At 48.6% G+C, this 21,521-nt stretch overlaps 1 protein-coding gene and 1 non-coding gene across 4 annotated transcripts in view; both read left to right on the forward strand.

Moving 5' to 3' along the window:
* Positions 1-21,269, forward strand: part of Smoc1 (SPARC related modular calcium binding 1) — a 159,607-nt gene extending 138,338 nt beyond the window's left edge. For all 3 annotated transcript variants that reach the window (NM_001146217.1, NM_022316.2, XM_006516135.4), the window contains exons 8-13: positions 2,362-2,554; positions 3,084-3,166; positions 5,041-5,146; positions 14,334-14,578; positions 18,843-18,896; positions 19,404-21,269. In NM_001146217.1, coding sequence (NP_001139689.1) covers positions 2,362-2,554; positions 3,084-3,166; positions 5,041-5,146; positions 14,334-14,578; positions 18,843-18,896; positions 19,404-19,420 — 698 coding nt within the window. In that variant the 3' untranslated portion in view covers positions 19,421-21,269. The remainder of the gene's footprint in view (positions 1-2,361; positions 2,555-3,083; positions 3,167-5,040; positions 5,147-14,333; positions 14,579-18,842; positions 18,897-19,403) is intronic.
* Mir3067 (microRNA 3067) lies at positions 1,006-1,089 on the forward strand. The gene has a single exon (NR_037227.1). It is a non-coding gene; the product is annotated as a microRNA 3067 (primary transcript).
* Positions 21,270-21,521: the final 252 nt, after the last annotated feature.

The raw sequence follows: 21,521 nt of genomic DNA on the forward strand, positions 1-21,521 counted from the left end.
TCTGTCAGAAGAGCTGTGGGCACGAACATGTCTGCTCTTGAATGCAGATCTTAGGTGTCTGTTAGGTGTCTGACCTGGAGGAGCCCGCTGTAAAAACTTCTCGCTGAAGAGCAGGTGGCCAGAGGCTAGCAAGGTGGGCTGGATTGTCTGGAGTGCTCCAGTGGAGCTTCAGTTTTCTCTCTGAGTGAACTTAAGAAAATTCACCCTCTTCAGAATCTCTTTTTCTTGTTTATAAAGTGTAGATCATCATAGTGCCCCAGGTAGGTGAGCTGAGAGGTTAGACAGGCAAAGCCCTACTATGGCCTGGTGCATTTCATTCAGGAACATTTGCTCTTATCATTAATCCTAAAAAACCATTAAAGAGATATCTTTTCTTTCTGGAAGACAAATTGTATACTTTTCTCAATGGTTTTTTTTTTTGTGTGTGTATACATATGTTCATGTGGGGATGTGGTTTAGGGTGTACATGTATATACATCCATATGAAGGTAAGGTCTCAGCATTGTTACTATTATTACTATTATTATCATTATCATTATTATTGTTCTGAGACACTGTCTCTTAGTGTGGAGCTCAGCAGGGATGGCTGACCAATGAGCCCCAGGGATGCTCCTGGATCCATCTGTTCCGTCAGTTGGTGAGGTTATGGAACTGTGGTGCCCATGCCAGGCTTTGGATCCACAAGCCGGGGGTCTGACCTGAAGTCCCCTTGCTTCTGTGGCAGGCACTTCACTTACAGAAACAGCCCATCTTGCCAGCCCAACTGTTCTGTCATGCCAGGATCTTCCTTACAAGACACCAGACTTTCAGAGTGGAGAGTAAAGCGACAAACCCTATATTTCGTCTTCTCCTTAGTCCATGCTACACTGCATTTTTCTAGATTTGGGGGCTTCATTGTCTTTATGATTTAACTCTCCACAGGTGGTCATAGACACCGAAGGATTTCCAGAAATCCATCCACAGGGCTCAAGCCCCCCGGTCGGCGTCTCTTTCAGCCCAACTCCTGCCCCAGCTTCCCCAGTTCTCAGGCCCGCTGTGGTGTGAAGTTAGGTTCACCAAGCGGCTGCCCTGGGAGAGGGGGAGGTGTGCCTCCTCTTCCCCCTGCATCTGCAGAAGTCTGATTTATGGCTGGAGGGGTTGGCCTAGAGCGTCTTAATTTAAAGCCCCTGTCAGAGGTCGTTACACAAGCGTGGTGCCAGTAAAAGCTGCTTCCCTCTCCCTTTGTTTCTTTGTCAGCTCTTTCATGGCATGAAATATGAGGGAGGAATGAGGCTACCAAACTGGATCTGAGAGATCTACCCCAAGCCCCCGGTGCAATCCCCTTGAAGCCGTGTTGGTGTTTGCCTGCCAAGATCTAAGGAAGGTGGAGGGGTTAACTTTAGGGGCCATAAGGGCTGCACGGGTTTTCTTTTTAAAATGTTGTCTGCGGTAAGGAAGCAAATGCCACGCTTTATTTTTTTAAGCAGTTAAACAAAAAAATTAAAATCAAGCAATAACATCGCCTAGCCCTCAAAATAAAACCCGCAGCAAAACAAAGAAAGGAAAAAAAAAGATCAGGAAGAGAAGATGGGGTGATTTACTGGGCAGGGTTGTCCAAGAAAGCGTCCGATAGGTGTGGGGCTCTTGCGAGTGTGTACACCTGGCATAGGGCCCCAGTCACTGTCTCTGTCTCTGCCTCTGCCTGGCTCTGGAGAGAGTTGGCTTGGCTACTTGGACGTGTTCACACGTTCCTGAAGATGCCAACTACAGATACCTTTCTGCATCCCTTGTTCCTACTCCTGTCTAATGGGAGCATTAATGAATATTAGATTCAAGCCCACTAGCTTTCTTTGTCTCCCTGTGTTGGAGGGCGAAAGCAACCAGGGCTGGCTCTTGCTTCACTCGCATTCGGGGTGTGGAACATTACCCTGCACAAGGGTGGTGGTCTGTGGTTCTGTCCTGCATGCCTGGCCTAGGGAGTGCCCCCTTGCATAGGCAATCCAGCATTCACTTGCAGGGCAGTCCGGCTATTGCCTCTTCTGAAGCCTGTAGCCGGCGTGTCGGCAGGGACAACTCTAAAACTGGAGGGACATTCCAGCTCTGGAGCACACTGCAGCTCAGAGTAGCCCTGATGTCCTGTCTGGATTGTTGCTACAGAGAGCCTCTGTGGTGAGAGTGCTGATGAGTCTCTGGCAGAGTAGACAGCCACGGGGAGGCTCCGGCCAGCCCTCTGGGGCTTTCTTTCACGTTGGCAGCATGCAAGACATGGGTGTCGGGGATGATTCACGGTTCTTTGGGGGCAGGCCTGGTCCTGGCTCTTTATTATGGGTTCTGGACAGGAGGAGGAGTACTCATCACCAGGAGCTGCATCTTATCTTACAGAGAAAGTCCATTCCTGTGACCAGGAAAGACAGAGTGCCCTGGAAGAGGCGCGGCAGAATCCCCGAGAGGGCATTGTGATCCCCGAGTGTGCTCCTGGTGGGCTCTATAAGCCGGTGCAATGCCACCAATCCACAGGCTACTGTTGGTGCGTCCTAGTAGACACAGGGCGCCCATTGCCGGGGACTTCCACACGGTAAGCCCGCTCTGAGCATCCTGAGACAGGGACTGGCTCGCCTCTGGTTATTCTGCTTTCATTGTCTTCGCTGCCCTACTTCTCACAGACTCAAGTCACAGGAGACTGAAGTCTCCTTTCCAAAGCAGATGAGGGTCTAGCGGAAGGGCCTGGAGGACCTGGATCCTGACCACCGATTTGTGGATTTTCGAAACCTACTTAATCTCTCTCAACACCAGTTCCCTGCTGAAAATCTTATGCACCACCCTGGTCTTGAAGTGACAACCCCCCCCCCCAAATCCACGTGCAGACTAGAGATGGCATTGTTATCACGCTTGCGTGGTTAAAATGACATGCCTGAACATGTCTCAATGGGAGCATGTGTACTGGATTGTCTTGTAGCTTCCAGACAGTTCAGGGACTGTTTTACTTTCCTTCCCAAGGGCTCTAGGCTTAGTGAAAGCACAGGTTGTTGCTGGGCAGTAGTGGCTGAAGAAGACTCAGTTGCCAACCCCCTCAAAACGCCTCACTTCTCTGTCTCTCCCATAAGCTATGTGATGCCAAGTTGCGAGAGTGACGCCAGAGCCAAGAGCATAGAGGCCGATGACCCTTTCAAGGACAGGGAGTTGCCAGGTAGGCGACACAGCCCTGCCCGGGCTGCACCGGCAGTTCTTTGGGCTTCTCATCTCTCCCCTGTGCAGGTCCCACTCTCTCCTCTATGTCTGTTTTCCCAATTGGCAGCACAGAGCAAGGCATGCTGGGAAGGCTCATCATAGGAGCACAGACCTGGAAACTGTGGAATCTACAGCCAGTCAGTCCTGTGCCCTTGAAAACACTGTTCTCTTCCCTTGCTCTTTTCTCCTTGTCTTAAGAATGTAGTCAGGGACTTAGAGCTCTGTCACTGGAGTGTCACGGTCATTTTCTAAGTCAGTGAAGTGGGGATGGCATTTTGGGAGGCTGTAAAGCAAAGATAGCTTACAGGGAGTGGCTTCCTTGAGGGGCCTGTCTGGTGTCTGTCACCTGTTCTGTGGATTGCTTATATGATGACCCTTGATGACACAGGGTGGCCACTAGGGGTGATATGAGACATACCGGCAATAGCTCAAGACCCCAAAATTGATGCTGTGGGTGGGTTTTTCCTTATTTGTAGGAAACTCCAAGTGGCAATAAAAATTCTAAATACAGGCTATGTGGACTGTGGACTTTCCCCTGTAAATCCTCTTAAGCTCCTCTTCTTTGTGCACCATTCTAGAAAAAGCCTAAGCACAGAGAAATTTTCTCACGGGTGACCCTGTCTTAGACCTACACACACACAGGAGAGCATTGTTAGAGAAAACACCCCCATGCCTCTATGTAGGTGGGAGCTAAGTTAGTGATTGATAGCTGTTTTTACTCAGTACAAGATTAGGTCTGTCCTGGTGGGAACTGGTGCCACCTTCCTATTACCTGGCAAGACTCCAAAGTGAGAAGCAGGGAGTCCTGAAAGTCTGGGACTTTCTGTGTGAGGTTAGTAGAAATCACAGTGTCACAAAAGTTGAGGCAGGGAGGCCAGGGTGCCTTCTTGTAGCCACCCCAGGTCAGACGGAAATGGCCCTTCTATTTCATGCCAGATACGGCTTAATCTAGTCCTCAAAGACACGAGGTTCACAGAGTAGAGGAGACAAGTCATAGGCAGGTAAAGGAAGACATGCACATATAGATTCAGGACAGGTTCCCTCCAGAGAAGAGTGAGGTGCTATGGGAAAGACAGCAAGAACCTACTGAGTCCACACTGCTCTGAGAAGTCGTGTTTAAGACCTGGAAGGTTGGAGAAATGAGGGCTTAGTTGCTGCAGGTGTAGGGGTGGGGCTGTGGCTATGCTAAGGGCACATTTGATGCAGGCGAGTAGGGCTCCCATCTCTGCAGTGGTAGGGCAGGGTTTCCCCAGCAATGCTTCTCCTTGTGGCATGGATCTGAGACAGGAGCATCTGTGCTTGGGCTTTTGCTGAAATAATGAAACAAGAATAGGAACTCATGGGTCCTCACAGAGGAGTCTACAGTTACCATCTCAACTGGATAAAGGGGGGGGGGCAAGAAGAGGAGCGCTTGGATATGTTCACTTAAACCACAGATTCCCCCCTTCCTTGTCCTTCCTTGACATCAGTTCTTGTCCCCAGATCAGAACAGTGCCTGCCTGGTTATTGTCTTGAGTACACTGGCCCAGGATATTATGGTGAACTCTGTGAGGCGGAGGGCCCTGTCTGTTGTCTTCCTGGCATTTCCGTAGTTCCTGCGCTGGTCCTCAGCAGAACTCTGTGGGATGGAAGCAAGCTGAAAGCTTAATTACCTTCTGGTGCTTCTGTGTGGCTTATGCATAGACGATAATGGAGGCCTATGGAGGTCATTTGAGCACTGAACACATCCTCAGTCTCTGGCTAGACAAAGACTCTGAGGGGGTGGTAGCTGAGGAAGGTGTTGCCTTGGTAAGTTACCTATGTTCTGCCCTCAAATCTCCTCTTGTCTTTTAGGTTGTCCTGAAGGGAAGAAGATGGAATTTATTACCAGCCTGCTGGATGCCCTCACCACAGACATGGTTCAGGCCATTAACTCAGCAGCGCCCACTGGAGGTGGGAGGTGAGAATGTGAGCAGGAAAGGGTGGCCCTGGATTCTTCAGATACTAAGGGGGGCCTGGGAGAGAAGTCTGCTTTTCTCTGGAGCATGTGTAACCCCCAATGGCCATGATTTTGCTGTGATCCTCCTGCCTCTGCCTTCTGAGTGCTGGGATCACAGGCGTGTGCAACCACACCTTGAGAAATAGGAGCATTTCAGTCAAGAGGTATCACATCTCAGCCAGTCAACATGGTTTTCATCCAGAGGATGCATGGTACAGTGTCATGCTCTTAGAATCCCATTAGGAGGACAGAGCTTATATATTCAGGGTTCTTACATAGACAAGAATTTTAAAATAAAGGGAAGGGAAAAGGATGGTACACTAGCTACTAGCTATATTTCTTTAAGATCCTTTAAGCACTCCAGGTTCCCATGAGCTCACAGGTTAGCTTCTGGCCATGGCTCTGTTTCCTCTTACCTGGGCACATAAGGCAGACTCGATCTTATGGAGCACAACACAAAATCTGAGAAAGATGGAGACACAGTCTGACAGGCCATGAGTGAGAGCTGCTTTGAGGGTTCCCACAATGCTCAGCAGCCTAGCATCTGAAAATGGAGGTGATGCACCCCAGTTTCTAGGAAGAAGAGAAGAGTGAGCATTCAAATGTATACTACCGCATGCCTATAGGTGTGCTGATGACAAGAGCATGCTAAACAACTGCTGGTTGATGACAACCCAGGCATGAAGTACAGTTGCCCCTCTTTGTCATCTGTTTCACTTTTCATGATTTCAGGTGTTCTCAGTCAACTACAGTCTAAAAAAAACTGAATTGAAAAATTCTAGAAAGAAAACAGTTTATAAGCTTAGAATAACGTTTATTGCACTGTTTTGTTATAATGATCTTATTATTAGTTATGGCTGTAATCTCTGCTGCTTAATATATACATGTTTTTCATAGGCATGTATATTAGGAAAAACAGTGTATTTAGAGTTCTATATCATCTGCAGTTTCAAGCGTCCATGGGGATCTTAGACTGTAGAAGGGGGAACTAATGTTTTTAGTTTGTTTAGAAACAGAAGAACCAACATAAATAATGGAGACAGCGTGGACACAGAATCTCAGGTCTGGGTGGGCCCACCCATGGTCCCATGGTTCAGGTGCCCTGAATGCGAGTTCTCCCTCAGCCCTGTAGAGACATCAGCACCCCAACCCTGGTTTCCACAGGAACCACTGACCCCAGGACTGGATGGTCTTGGCTACAGGAAGGGGATCCTAGAAGTTAGGATTGGTGTCTTCATGTCACAGGACAAAGAGATTTCTACAGGCAATAAAAACTAGAAAAATTCATGCTGATGTATCCTTAGGGAAAGACTTGAAAAAACATAACACCTCTTTTAGGTGTAATTTAGGGTTGGGGGGAAGTTTTTAAAAAACACTCCGTAAAACATGATTTTTAATTTTAAGCTCATATCAGCTTAAAATGACCATGCTTAGTTTTGATAGGAATGAAAGGTTTGGACTGTTTTGGGTACTTGTATTACCCAAGGGCTGGACTTTAAATCAACAGCAAGACAAGGAAGACCACAAAATGGTTTAGAAATCAGGCAAGAGTGAAGGAGGAGAGGACGTAGGGATGCTGTGGGGAGGTGCCAGGGCTACCAGCCTTCCTGGGCTCTCCTGCATCTTCCCACTGCATTAAGCAGAAGCCTGGGCATGTACCCTCAGGAAGCTCCCGCTGGCCTCTTGACCTTCTAGTTTCCCCTCCTACCCTCATGTTCCAGGCACTAGCCCTTCCAGCTTCCTTCCACAGGTTCCTCTGGCTGTCCTAGGACCCTCACACCTCCTGCCCCTTCAGTCTAGAATGTCATTTCCCTTTTCTGGTGACTGTCTGGTATATTGACAGATTACCTTCTCCAAGGTCCTTCCTGGATATATTTCTAGAATTTCGATGTGTGTGGATGAATACTTAGCCAGAAGGGTGGTAGACATGGTAGACAGAGGAGAACTCAGTGACTCTTGCAGTATGAGGCTGGATGCAACTGGGGACTTCACTGTGATGCTTTTTATAAGAAAGGCTCTACAGTACTCTGCCTGGGCCCGATCAACTTGGACTTCTGCATAGACAGATGCTGGCCAGCCAGTCTTCTTCTGTGATGGAGGAACAGGGGTAGGGGAAATAGGAGTAGGGGTGAGAGGGACTGGGCTGCTGGAGAGCAGGTAGCATATCTGGAATAGGGCTGATGAAGAGAATCATGAAATCCAGAGTTCCTTGGGTGTTGGACTTGGCTTTGGAATTGAGAGCTTCGGTTTCAGGTATGAGGTTAAAGAACCCACATTCAACCCTTCCTTCTCAGGGTTTAACAATCAAACCTGGATGTCAGTGGATAACAGTGGGGGAAAGTCCTGCAATGGAGGCTGTGGGAAGAAGGGAGAGAGGATGTTTGGGCAGTATAGAAGATTGGTCATCCCCTCCCCCAACCTGCCACTTGTCAGACATGGTGATTGTCACACATGGCTTTGCAATGACTCTCGGGTCTCAGCTGATCTTGGTATAAGTTCTATGCTCGTTTCTGGGGATACCTGAAGAAAAGGACATAGTGCCTCACATGGAGGAGAGGTATATACTCAGGAGATGACGACAAAGTCAATGTGATCGTAGAAGCTGGAAAGAGCTTCCAGGACTCAGGGTGGTTAGGGGAGGGGCTCGTGAGACCTGACAATAGGAAGTGACATTTTCACTTACACAGGAGGAGCATTCTGACTACATTGTACCGGGATAAGGGCATTTCATCAAGGAACACATGGGCAATAGGAGAGGAACAAAGTGAGGCCAGGTGGGGCATATGGGGGAAGCAGCAGGAAGTGGCATGAATAGGCCTGGGTATGGTGTGGGTAAGTCGGAGATGTAGCTGCAGAGCTGGACAGAGTCATGTTGAGTCATGCCAGAGGCATCAGGGATCACAATGATTGAGAGTACTTTTGATTGATCATCCTGATGGCATTATGGTGTAAAACCAGGGGAACTTTAAATGGGGTGGGAGAGCGGTTGTCAGCAAGAGGGTGATAGGAACACTACTGGGTAGAAAAGAGATGATTTACTGAAGTATTCCATGTGAAATTAATAGATTCTCAAGACTGGGTAAATGCAGGGAGAGGGAGAGAGGGAGGTGCCAGCTTCCCTCTCTGGCCTCCTAGACTGATTTGGTGGCCAAAACCAGTGCTTCCCAAATCTAAACTTAGACAACTTTGAGTTGGGTGTCTGTGGAAGCATCTGTGGCTGGTATTCCGGCAGGGGTATCACAAGCGTCTTTAGATGACAGCGTCCCGCCTCCAGCACGGAACCTTTGCTGGATGATTAACATGTCCTTAGTCCACCCCACCCCCAACCAGGGCTCTGGAAGCATTTTTCTATGGACCACCCACCCACCCACCCATTCACTAAATCCTCAGTCTAAAAAGGAAGGCTGTCTAGGTAGGTAGGTAGGTAGGTAGGGCACTCTTGGGAGACCCAGCCTTGTCTATTTGAGCCTCCTGGTCGTTCACATGCTTACTAAGGAGAGACTCATCCTCCTAAGTAGACTCATGTTTCCTAAGTGGCCCTCATCCTCCTGGTAGAGTGCAGTTGGTTGTCTGTTGATGGCTTTGCAAGGAAGAGTCTGGAGTGTGGCTGACTTGGCAGTTCCCATCTCCACCCGCACAGCTGGTGGGGCTTGGACCCAGCTCCACATGGGGCTCAGTCGGTCTGCTTGGATTGGCTCAGGCCTCCTGGCCAGCCCTCCTTACCTTCTCTAAAACTGCTTAGGACAGCAGAACTGGGCCCCAGATCTTGGCCAAAGCAGGTTGTGGTAAATGGGCTTGGCTCTCCAGCGATGTGTTACAGCCAAAACCTGCCAGGGCCAAGGCCACAGAATCAAAACTGAGAGTGCCGCAGGAGGATGGCCTTCACCACCCCTAAAATTGGGAGAAGGCTGAGTGTGTCTGTTCAGGGAGGGACCTGGTTCTAGTGGGTTTCCCTATTCCTGAAGGCAGAAGCTACTAAAATAGCCTAAAGGCAGAGTGACTGAATATATCTTGAATATAGAATATATAGAATATCCTGAATATAGAATGAGGTATCTTTGGGAAGGTAGTTTTCCACACTACATCTGAGAAAACTTAGGCAGTCGGCCTACCCAGGTAGCCCTTTAGGAAGAACTTCACCCATGAAAGGGCCCTTATAGGCACCACAGAGATGCAGAGATCGCGCTTGGAGTGAAGGTGCTTGCCGTCATGACTGAGCACCTGAGCTAGATCCCGAGAATCTGTACGGTGGAAGGCGAGAACTGACTCCCGTCTGTTGTCGTCAGGTTTCCACATGTATCCTGTGGCATGTGCACAAAGATTCATACACACACAAATAAGTGAATGAATGTAAAGAAGAAAACTCTAAAAGAATACTTAGGGAAGCTTGTGTGACCTGGGCGGGCAGTGGGATGTGACTTTGAGGTAAGGGTATAAGTGGCAGAGTCTGTGATGGCAGGGATGCACTGAGATGGCTCCTGGAAAATCTGTCTCACCCATATCTAGCATTCCCCTGCAGGGGGAATCTCAGAATTGCCCAGTTTGCAGAGGTCTCTTGTGCTTTCTCTTGCACATGCTCAGTGTTGCTCTGGCTATCCCAGGTCATATGATAGATCAGATGTGAAAGGTTCTTGGTGTTTGTTCTAGTAAGGTGTTGGTTCCCAAGCATGGCCCTGCCATCACTCAGTTTTGAGGTATAGCTAAAGCTTTGTTACTTAAGGGGACTTCTGGAGATCAAAGGGATTCAAAAGCAGAGGCTTGTGATATCTGGGACAGAGGGGAGGGAGTGGGACAGAGGCAGAACCCTTAGTCCCCACAGGGCAACCAGTGGGTTGGTGGCTTGGAAGGGTCTCAGAAGACCTCTCCCGAGATACGGTGTCCTGTGCTTAACCCAGCATTCTGCCACGGGCTGGCAGCAGGCAGGGTGTGCAGGCTAGCTGTGGGAAGTCAGAACTGCTCCACACTGAAAGATCTTGATGGGGGAGCAGAGAGGGTACAGAGGAGAACCACGAGGGCAAAGGAACAGAGCCCAGATGAAGATCACCCCCTGGCCAACTCAGAGCTTGCAAGGTAGGAAGAACAGCTTCTTGATTCGAAATAGCCTGAAGGCAGGTAGGGAGAGCTCTGACCACAGACGTGCAGAGAACAGACAGGCGGTTAGGAGGGCGCTCCAGGAACACGTGTTGGAGGGAGAAAACCTTCTCTGGCAGGGCCTCTGGGTGGGATGACCTCATCCCTTCCCGTCTCAGCAACCGAGACTTTATTATTCCAGCCTCCAGGTAGACATTACGCTATGCAGAGCCTAAAGGTTAAAGGAAGAGCTGCCTTCTTCTTGGCGCTCTCTCGGCTCCCTGGCTGCCTCCCCGAGAGAGAACCTTTCTTGGGCGCTCTTGTCTCCTCCAGAGCTTAGGTCCTCTCTGATGTTCCCCTTCATGTGCCCTGAGCACTCCCTACAGACTTTCTGCCTGCCCACCCTGTGTACTGCAAGGGCAGCCATGAGAGCAGATGCTGTCACTAATAACAGAATAGTAACATTTAAACACAGGCTGCACAGCCCCCGCAGAGAATGTCAGCCTGCCCCAGACTCCCTGCACCTGGTTTCCATGGCAGATTAAGCAGATTCCCCAGGAGTCAAAGGCCAGTGACAGCTCAGTGTGCCTTGCAACTTCCCTAAGGGTCTCTCTGGGTGGAAGCTGTCAGGATGAGGTCCTACTGACATCCTTCTTAGAATCCAGGATGTCTGGGGGATTTACCCAAGACTGTGGTCTGCCTCGTTAATAATGGACTAGGCAGCTACCAGGGGTGACAAGCTCTTCTCTGCAGGAGTGTGGGGGAATGCAGCTTCTTTTTGCTTGAACTTCATGTTACATGGGGGTCACTGTGAAGTAAGACAGGATTTTCTAGCTTCTTCTCAGGGAGGGATGAGAGGTGGTCCACTCCTTTCTAGAATATACAGCAAATCTGAGAGGAGCGTCATATCACCAAGTGCCTTGGACATTTTTTAAGAACCATGTGTATCTTCAGAGTATGCTAGCAGGTCCCGATCACCTGGTCTAGGGTTCTTGCTTGTCAGTGAAATTCCCTATCAATGTTCTGTTGCAGACTCTGCACACCAGTCATTTGAAATGCACAGGGTCTACACTTCGGATTCATTCCTCTCCCCATGGGCAAGTGACCCAGGCATTTGAATATGGAGTCCAGCTCATAGTCAGTGGCAAGTCCCTAGGACAGAACCAGGACACTTGTGTGTGTGTGTGTTTTCTTCTGTTCAGAAACTCCAACTCATCATGAACAGAGTTATCATTGGCTTTAAAAAATTCTAAGGAGTATCACTCTGATTTCTTTGAGTAAAGATGATGAATAAATAATTGAGTAATAAATAAAATGATAGGCAGGCCATCGAATATATACGTACACACAGACATTGGCCTTGTAACTTTGTGGGCCAGAGATATAGGCTATGCCAGATGTGGTCATCAATATGTATCTGGGCACAAAGATGTATTCCCCGTCACTAGTTTCTTTTCTTTTTTTTTTTTTTAAATAATTCAGTTTTTTTTTTTTTGATTACCCAAAATCTCACCATGAGCATTTGTATTTAAAATCTAATTACTCCCTGGTTAAGTTTGGGGATTTGATTCTAAGATACAAGCTTTCTTCTGATGTAATATCCTGGTCACAAATTTAATAATTAAACTCTTTGAAAAATATGCTACTTGAGTTGATATGCAACATATTTTTTCAGTAGCGATATATGACTAAAAACTTGTCAAGTAATAATAATGTAAGTACTCTATTTTTCTTTTTTTTTTTTTTACATTTTTTTTCTCTTTTTTTTAATTAGGTATTTTCCTCATTTACATTTCCAATGCTATCCCAAAAGTCCCCCATACCTACCCTCCAACCCCCTAACCACCCACTCCCCCTTTTTGGCCCTGGAGTTCCCCTGTAAAGGGCATATAAAGTTTGCAAGTCCAAAGGGCCTCTCTTTCCAGTGATGGCTGACTAGGCCATCTTTTGATACATATGCAGCTAGAGACAAGAGCTCCGAGGTACTGGTTAGTTCATATTGTTGTTCCACCTATAAGGTTGCAGTTCCCTTTAGCTCCTTGGGTAATTTCTCTAGCTCCTCCATTGGGGGCCGTGTGACCCATCCAATAGCTGACTGTGAGCATCCACTTCTGTGTTTGCTAGGCCCTGGTATAGTCTCACAAGAGACAGCTATATCTGGGTCCTTTCAGCAAAATCTTGCTAGTGTATGCAATGGTGTCAGCGTTTGGAAGCTGATTATGGGATGGATCCCTGGATATGGCAGTCTCTAGATGGTCCATCCTTTCGTCACAGCTCCAAATTTTGTCTCTGTAACTCCTTCCATGGGTGTTTTGTTCCCATTTCTAAGAAGGGGCAAAGTGTCCACACTTTGGTCTTCGTTCTTCTTGAGTTTCATGCGTTTAGCAAATTGTATCTTCTATCTTGGGTATCCTAAGTTTCTGGGCTAATATCCACTTATCAGTGAGTACATATTGTGCGAGTTCCTTTGTGATTGCGTTACCTCGCTCAGGATGATGCCCTCCAGGTCCATCCATTTGCTTAGGAATTTCATAAATTCATTCTTTTTAATAGCTGAGTAGTACTCCATTGTGTAAATGTACCACATTTTCTGTATCCATTCCTCTGTTGAGGGGCATCTGGGTTCTTTCCAGATTCTGGCTATTATAAATAAGGCTGCTATGAACATAGTGGAGCATGTGTCCTTCTTAACGGTTGGGACATCTTCTGGATATATGCCCAGGAGAGGTATTGCGGGATCCTCCGGTAGTACTATGTCCATTTTTCTGAGGAACTGCCAGACTGATTTCCAGAGTGGTTGTACAAGCTTGCAATCCCACCAACAATGGAGGAGTGTTCCTCTTTCTCCACATCCTCGCCAGCATCTGCTGTCCCCTGAATTTTTGATCTTAGCCATTCTGACTGGTGCCGTCACTAGTTTCTCTAAGCATTAGCTGGGGTTCTGGTTACTATGTGATCTCCTAGACCCACCCCAGTCCTCCTGACTGGAAACCTTACACTCTAGAGACTCACCCCAGCAGGTTTAGAATATGCTTGCTTTAGGATCTCTGTTTGGGTCTGGGGAGATGGTTTGACAGGCAAAGAACAAGCAGCAAACACAAGAACAGAGCTTAGGTCTCATCTGTGAATGTAAATTCTGGGAGCACACCTGTAACTCCAGCACTCAGCAGGTGGACATTGAGTATTCTGAGTAACCTGGCTAGCTAGATCAACTGTGTCAGGGAGCTGTGACTTCAACTGAGAGACTCTGTCTCAGTGAATAAAGTGAGCGTGACCAAGGACTACTCTTCTATGCACAAGCACAAAGCCACAGGTCAGGGGCATCACACATCTCATCTACCAGCCTTTATATTTTGGGTTCTGCTTCTCCTAGACTGTGAGCAGCCTGAGGCTAAGCTGACATCTCCAGTTCTGGCACTGGGTGTGATGACCACTAAATCTACACAATTTCTCTCCAGTGCCTATGTACACTAGAAATATCCTGGCTATTTCAGAGGGTCAGGCAGGTCAGCAAATAACATCACTTGGATGCCCCTAAGGAAAGAGCTATTGCTACCTGATGGTTGGTAGCCCAGCATGAAGCCTGTCTTGGGTTAGTCTTTGTTGCTGTAACAAAATATCCTAGGCTGAGTAATTTATAGAGAAGAGTTTTATTTTGGCTCACATTCTGGAAGTCCAAGAGCATGCCAGCATCCATTTGACTTCTGGCGAGGGCCTCTTACAGCTTCAGCTAACTCATGCTAGAAAGTACACGTAGGAAATACACACAGAGATGAAGGGAAATGGGTGTGTGTGGATATAGCTTCACAGCAGCCTCCTCTTGTAAGAGCTAATTCGTTTCCATAAGAACTGACTCAGGATCTGTAGAAGGTAATTAATCTCTCTTCAAGGGTCTACCTTCATTCCCCAACACGGATTCATTATTAACCAACTTCAATACAGGTTGGTGGGAGCAAATGCTTAACCGTATCGAGTACCCTGGTGTTTGGCCATTTGGGAGGGAATCACAGCAAAGCAGGTGATTCCTGCAAGATCCTGAGTGGTGTTTTCTGGGGTGGGGGTTTCTGTCCGTGGTCAGGTTCTCAGAGCCAGACCCCAGCCACACCCTGGAGGAGCGAGTGGCACACTGGTACTTCAGCCAGCTGGATAGCAACAGCAGCGATGACATTAACAAGCGGGAGATGAAGCCGTTCAAGCGCTATGTAAAGAAGAAAGCCAAGCCCAAGAAATGTGCCCGGCGCTTCACCGACTACTGCGACCTGAACAAGGATAAGGTCATCTCACTGCCTGAGCTGAAGGGCTGCCTGGGTGTTAGCAAAGAAGGTGAGTTCTATCCCCTGTATGCCTGTCAGACCCAGGGACAGGGACCAAGGGATGCCCTGAGCAGTGAGATCCTAGACCCCCATGTATTCACCAGCCATTTATTGGGAGTGGGCTGTGATTCAGGGCCTAGCTGCCTGCTGCAGCCATGGGGTTGACTGGTGAGGTTCCTATTCTTACACAGTCTACCGAAAAGACATGAGAGTTATTCATGTACTTTGTGATTAGTACTATCAGAATGTTAGTTAGGGTAGAGAAGACTACTGCGAGTAGTGAATAGACTCACGCACACCATAGCTCAACTTAGCAGAGATTGCTTATCTTTTATCTTGTCCATGGAGTAGAGCAGTGTAGTTCCAGATTGCGATCTAGACTGTGTGCGTATGAATGTGTGTTGTGTGTGGTATGTGGATGCAAGGGATAGCACAAGGACTGGGACTTCTCAACATAATACCTCAAGGAAGCAGGTAGTGAGAATGACTCTGATGGTTTTGTCAACAGGCTTTTAGGGGCACTATGTGCGTCTGATTTATTGCCCATCCACCATATAGAGTAAGCTTGGGTGTGTGAGGGAATTCTCTGGAACAGTCCTAGACGTGTCCTGCATGTAATTTCTCATGGTTCACAAACTGGAGCTCTTGAGAGCTGTAGCAACTATAGGTGGCAGGAGGTAAGGTAAGGCTAGAAAGCCCTTCACTCAAGTGGGAGGCTTTATAAAGGCAGTGAGGAACCAATGGATTGGGACGGTCATATTTGACAGAGACTGTAGTGCTCATCCCAGACCTACCCAGGAACACTTGCTACTTAGTGAGGAGTTGCTGGGGCCTGACCCTGGCCCATTCCATGCCCCTTTTGTGTTGCGAGTACCTGTCCATACAGCAACTAAAGCCAAGGGAAGGTACAATGTGGTGACTTGGTCCATGGAACTCAGGGATCCTCCCTCTGGAACTTTGCTGGGGACCAGTTGTCTACCACTTCAGCCAACACACAGGACCCAGAGGAAGCATCTAGAGGAAGCTGTGATCTGGGATGCAGGATTTAAGAATCAGTGCTCACCTGGATGCCCCTCCAATCCAAATTCTGTGAGGAGCAGGCTGTAGATTCGAGTCATCTGAATATTTTTTTTCCCAGAGACTCCTGGGGTAATTTCTGTTTCTTGCCCAACCCTACCTTGACCCTCTCACTTAAAAAGTGTCATTGAGGGTCTGGCTGAAGCACCTGTGTCTGCAAATGTGACTGCGACAGGTCTGCCTGCATCTGTGCATGCATCTCTTCAGCATATTGCTGTGAGCATGCCTGCATGGGTACCTGTCTGACAGCATCTCTATCTCTGTGTGTACACACGTGTGTTTATCTATGCCCGTTTTTAAAAATTATTTTTGTGTGTGTATGAGTGCTTCTCTCCATTTACGTTATGTGCACCAAGTATGTGCCTGGTGCCTGCAGAGGCCAGAAGAGGGCCTGTTGGAACTGGAATTACAGATAGTTGTGAGCCACCATGTGGATGCTGGGAACTGAACCTGGGTTCTCTGCAATGGCAGCAAGTGATCTTAAGTGCTGGGCCATCTCCTCAGCCCTTTATGCCCGACTTAAAATGTATCTATGTATGCATGACTATACATGCATGCACATGCTCTGTGTGTGTGTGTGTGTGTTGGAATGTGGTGAAGTAAAACGTAGGAGGAAGAGAGGTTATGAGTTAGAGTTGAGGTTGCCTGTGTAGATGGCAAGTCCATAGAGAGTACGATGGGACTCTTCTTTCCATCCCTCTGTCCAGACAACACACTGATCCTAGAGCCCAAAGCCTTCTGTTGTTCTATGTTTTAGAGTCTGGTTTAAGCAGAGGAGCAGTGCTTTGCACGCATGGGGCAGCAGTGCTGCCATTGCTTGCCTTATCAGTAGGACTTCATAGTTTAGCTTCCTTGCCCTCCGTGAGGATGACCCTAGAGTGAAGAACAATGTCTCTTGTGAGCAGGCCAGACTTATTGCCTGGGGAAGCCAAGAGAGTGGCCAGAGAGAAATACTGGGCAATGGGGCACAGATGTAACTTTGGGACTCTGTGAGGAGAGAGATAGAACCTGTGGGGAGCTGTGTGGCCAGTGCCCTGACAAGGATGTCTGTTTCTAGGCATATGGTGCTAGCAGGAGAATGGAGGACTATGAAGAAACCTAGGGGAGGGGTGAGGACAACTGTCTAGACAGAAATAGGGATGCAGGTATGACCAGAGACCCTGAAGTCAGATAGACCTGACTGTTAAGCTCTGTCAGTTCTAACCCTGTAATTTGACAAGGTTCCTCACCTCTCTGGATTTCAATGTCCTCCTCAGCCGAATGGAGGTAGTAGTATCTACCTTGGAGATTTGGAGTGAGAAGTTAACAGTTTAGAGTAGGTGATGGGCGGGACAGAGTCCAGATGCACAGCGATCACACAAAAGCTATCAGTAGCAGAGGAATATACCCATGGGATAGAGGTGCTGCTTGCTGGCAGCCTCAAGGTCTCACTTTGCTCCAAATGGCAGAAAGCAAGATGGTATATGAGAGCTCAGGCACAGGTCATCTGGTATTATGTGGTGCCCTCTGGTGGCCTGAGAGGGACTTGCATGCCAGATGGGGGCCCAAAGTGAGTGGGAAGATGTGGGACTTGGGCTGTGTAGTTTTGGGTTTGAGGGGCCCGACTTCTGGAGATGCCACAGGAGCACCCCTTCTTTTGTCTTCCATGACTCTCACTGGAGAGCTGAATCCTTTGACCAGCATGGCAAGCCAGACATTTGGAGGCCCGGGCCTCGGTAATTGTTCTTTTCCAAGTCATAAAGCAAGTTTGTCAGGGTTGCTGTCTCTACCCTGTACAGCAAGCAGCAGAGGACCAGAGAGAGGCTCAGTGTCTCAGAAGCGCCAGCTTTTCCTTGGGCTCAGTCTTCTCCTCTCCCTCTGAGGATCAGGAGCTCGGGGTCCAGCGGATGACAGCAGCAATGAGTTTACTTCCTCCCATGAATGCTGTGCCATCCTGGGTTTTTAGCCACATTAAATGGGGATAATATCACTCCTGTTATATAGGTTTGCTGAGGTACAGGGTTGCGCTCCTGTCTCTTCATTTTGTTTTCTGGCTCTTAGCTGATGAAGCAGAGCCAGGGCCACCATAGGCCTTCTTCTTCCATGTACGGATCTCCATGTTTACTCCTGAGGGCAGCACCTGCGGAGTGGAGCAGAGTAAATGTAGACTCTGAGGTTGGGCAGCCTGGCTCTGCCCTTGCTCACCTGCCTGCCTTAGGTCTGCTCCTCTTATCTTCCTGGATTTGTGATCTCACCTGCAAACTTAGATATACCAACATCTACCCTTAGTTTGTCTTTCTTGGTCATAAGGAATATTGGGAGAGGCTGAGCTGTGTCATCATAGGATCCATAGGTAATCCTGGACTTAGCAGGAGACAATCTCCAACCCCCCGCCCCCTGGGAGGCAGAGATGTAGCATAGATGTTGTCTTAATACCATCTTCTGGTTCGGTCCAACGATGTTCAGAGGCACAGGGAACTGGCCCGGCTCCTAGTATGTTCTCCCTTCAGGATCAGGTCCTGAGGGAGCATCAGGACCTGTGCACAGGGGAGGGTGTTATCAAACCAGGTCTTGGACCTTGTGTAAGTCACTCTGAGCCTTTGCCTCCAGATTTGGCAAGCGAAGGAACTAAGGTTCCTTCCACCTCTGACATTACAGGACTCGGAGACCCAGAACCAAGAAGGTTATAAATAGCCATTAAAACCCTTCTTAGCTAACAGCTGAGGGGATTCAAAGAGGCGTCCTGCGTGGGTTCCAATACCACAGTGGGAAAGGAAAGTGAAGAAAATTTGTTTATTCTCTCTTCGATTGGTGCCTGCCTCATCTATTCAATTTGAGTTCAAGCTCAGCCTGGACTATAGAGAGAAATGCTATCTCAAAAAAAAAAAAAAAAAAAAGTGCCAATGACACCAGGAGCTGCAGCAGCAGCAATAAGCCAGTGAGACACTCCAGCCTAACTATAGGGGGGAAAAAAGGCTGTTTAAAGGGGCTGGTGGACAGTGGGTTTATTAGGCAGAACATGGCAGTAGGCATCCCCAGAACAGGAAGCACAGCCATGCCACTTCCGGCTCCCTCCCGCCACTTCCGGCTCCCTCCCATTCTTCCACTCTTATCCGTTCCGGTTCCGAGGGCAGAGCAGGCAGGGGCTCAGATACAGGAGCTCTGCCAGCTGTCTGGGTCATGACCTCTCCCATGTCATATGTTCCTATTTGTTGCAGGTGGTAGCCTTGGCAGCTTCCCTCAGGGAAAACGAGCAGGCACAAACCCGTTCAGTAAGTGACCTTCTTTCTGGACTTCCCTCTTTGGTGGACCCCCTGTAGAAACCGTGGGAGTGTAGTAGTCAAGCCATAGACCAGACCATCACATAAAGGCCCCCACTCTGAGTCTGGTGGGGATCTGAGGAAGATGTCATCAGTGCTGAAAGGATTCTGTCACCCGCACCTGTCCCAGACACCTGCTGTTTCCTCCAGGCTAGGGTAGTACGACCTGACCAGAACTCAGCAGATTTCATCCTGTGCGTGTCTGGCAGACTCCGGGTTTGTACAGTTCCACTGGAATTAACAGTTCCTAACTGACTCTGGATGCTGGGGGCTGCCCAGAGTAGCAAAAGATAGGAGGGTAAAGCACGCACATCTGAGTATCTAGGCAACTGGCGCCTGACCTAGCCCATGTCTGCTGTGCAAAGGCTGTCCTCATGCAGATAGTTTCGTAGCTGAACATTTTGTACACTAATGGCTCACATCGCTTTTTTCTTTTTGCTCTCTCCTTCCCGCTCCCAGTCGGACGCCTTGTCTAAAGAGTGGAAAAAGCAAAAGGCCCATGGAAACTCCGAGGAGACAGGACTGACCGTCAGACACCTAACCCTCAGCGCTGCCCGTGGCCCAGCCACAGTCTGTGTAACATAAGTGGTGCCCGCCATGTTTGCACTTTTAATAACTCTTACGTGTGTGGTTTGTTTCTGGTTCCATTTGTAAACACCAATTATCTAATACCATAGCAGGAACAGGAAAGGGAAGAAAAGCTGTTTATTCTCTCTTTTATTGTTAAGGTTTTTTGGATCTGCTACTGACATCTTTTAGGTTGGGGGGGGCGAGGGACGGGGTCGAGAAGAAAGAGATTTATATACTGTATATAAATATATATGTAAATTGTATAGATCTTTTGTACAGGCATCGACATCGCTGTTTGTCCCTCCCTTCTACTTCCTCTGGACTCCCAGTCCAGGTCTCTCCTTAGCTTCCCCAAGTTTCACTGTATATGGACTCTGAGAGAATAGATGGGAGCCCTGTGCTTGTGCTGTGGATAGCATGTTTTCTTCTGGTGGGAAGAGGGTACTGGTCCATTAGCTGTCAAAGTCCAGTCACTTGGCCATTGGCTGGGTAGGAGGGGAGCCCAGTTCCTGTGCTGGCCAGCATGGATTTCAGATCTCCGGTGGCCCACATGTCCATGCTATCCAGATCCCTTGGCAGTCTACAGTGAATAATGGAGCAATCTCTACCTGAAGGGGCTGGATTTGGCTGCTTTAAACATCTCTACCCATGTTTAGCATGTCCCCCGTGTAGGACATGAGAGGTGAGACCCCAAGCATGTGAGGAAAAGGACACCCAGCACCAGCAGGGTTCTCCTGCAGCAGCAGGTGTTGGGCATCTGAGGAGATGGTGAAGAGGACTGAAGACCTGAACCAGCCCTTCTGCAAACCCACAAGAGAGCCTCCACAAGCATGTAGCTCCCAACACTAGAGTCCAACTAGGTTTTACTTTCGTGCTCTCCCTCCATCTCTTGGATCCTCACCGATTGGGTCAGCCACCTTGTTGGCCAATCCCGGAGTTGCTCTTATTCCTCTGGCTTTTCTCATGGACTTCCAGAATTGTTGAATTGACGTGGCGTCCCTTACTTCTGCTTCCTCAGAGGAATAGGAGCGATGATCCAGCTATAGGGAACTCTAGGCTTTTGCACAGAGTGTCACCGGAATTGCACCAGGGCAGATGAGCAACTTTTTCTGTCTAGGTGACATGCTGATTCAGAGGTCCTTCAGTCAGAGCAGCAAGTGATACTTAGCAGCTCTTCCATGGTCAGCCATGATGGCAGTGAGGGAGGCCAGGACTGGTTCTTTTGCTGGCTTGCTCTCCTCAACCTGCCTTCCCTGGGTTTCCATCTCAGTATCCTGTAAATGCATCCACCCTGGTAAACCCTGCTCTATTTTGGGTCTGGAAGGCATGGACCACATAATGCTGCCCACATGTGGGGAACATAGCCTTCTCGGAGCTTGATTCGATGAAGTCTCAGCTCCAGAAGGTTCCCGCTGTCCTGGTGGAAGTCACACATGCTGTCCCATGATGACCAGTAACCCTGTCCTGCATGGTAAGGTGGGAAGAACACCTTCTCTTGGAGCCTTGAACAGAAACACCGCACGCAGCAGGCTGGAGCTGGATGGCCCTCCCAGCAGACTCCAGTCCCATTTCCTGGCCAGAAGGAAATGTGCACAGAGAAGCCACCTTTATGTAGGAGTTTAGAATCTGACCAGCCAACTTCTCTCTCACAGATGGGCGTAGGCTGTGCTGTGTGGTTTTCCCTTGGGGAGGCGGGAGCAAGAAAAAGTATTTGTAGCTTGTTTTATAAAAAATAAAAATGGGTAAACTTGGGCAGCTGGTGCCTCTTTCTTTGGGTGGCCTTCTCTGAAGGAGAGGCCCCATTTCCTAGAAGGTTTCATGGTTTTCCTGGTCTAAGTGCTCAAGCGCTGATCCTGGAAAGTCTAGGTTGCTTTTAGTGAGACACCAGCAGGGAACACAGTGGTCCTTGGGGTGTGTACTTCCTAGGAAGATGCCCCGGGTCCTCTTGGCCCTTAACTGCTAGTGTGTATACCTTAATTCTCCCTCTGACCTTCACCCGCACAGAAA

The sequence above is a fragment of the Mus musculus genome, chromosome 12 (genome assembly GCF_000001635.26).
Source record: "Mus musculus strain C57BL/6J chromosome 12, GRCm38.p6 C57BL/6J".
Lineage (NCBI taxonomy): Eukaryota > Metazoa > Chordata > Mammalia > Rodentia > Muridae > Mus > Mus musculus.